This window comes from Egretta garzetta, unplaced genomic scaffold, assembly GCF_000687185.1.
Source record: "Egretta garzetta isolate BGI_Z169 unplaced genomic scaffold, ASM68718v1 scaffold316, whole genome shotgun sequence".
Lineage (NCBI taxonomy): Eukaryota > Metazoa > Chordata > Aves > Pelecaniformes > Ardeidae > Egretta > Egretta garzetta.
Genome location: NW_009259971.1, coordinates 263,774 through 264,053, shown reverse-complemented (window position 1 = coordinate 264,053; position 280 = coordinate 263,774). Strand labels below are relative to the sequence as shown.

The 280-nt window shown below is 64.3% G+C and overlaps 1 protein-coding gene across 1 annotated transcript in view; it reads right to left on the bottom strand.

Annotated features, from left to right (window-relative positions):
* Positions 1–280, bottom strand: part of DNMT3B (DNA methyltransferase 3 beta) — an 18,515-nt gene that overhangs the window by 9,707 nt on the left and 8,528 nt on the right. Inside the window, 1 exon segment of the mRNA XM_009640314.1 lies at positions 32–190. Within this exon segment, the coding sequence (XP_009638609.1) occupies positions 32–190 (159 nt within the window).

Sequence of the window (280 nt, the reverse complement as noted above, 5' to 3'; positions counted from 1 at the left end):
CGGGCGCAGCAGGGGCAGGCAGCAGCCTTACCTCAGAGAACTTCCCGTCTCCGAACCACTGCACCCACCGCATGCCCGAGACGGCCTGGCGCTTGGCCGTGGCTCTGTAGGAGACGACGATCGCAGGCCACCAGGAGAAACCCTTGATCTTTCCCCAGACGAGCTCCCCAATTCCAAATTCCTTCCCATCCTGAAAGCAGAACAGGACAGCGCAGATCAGCCGAAAGCACAAACTCCCCGTTTCACCCAAGCGGCGGCGCGGGGGAGCCCCGGGGGGGGG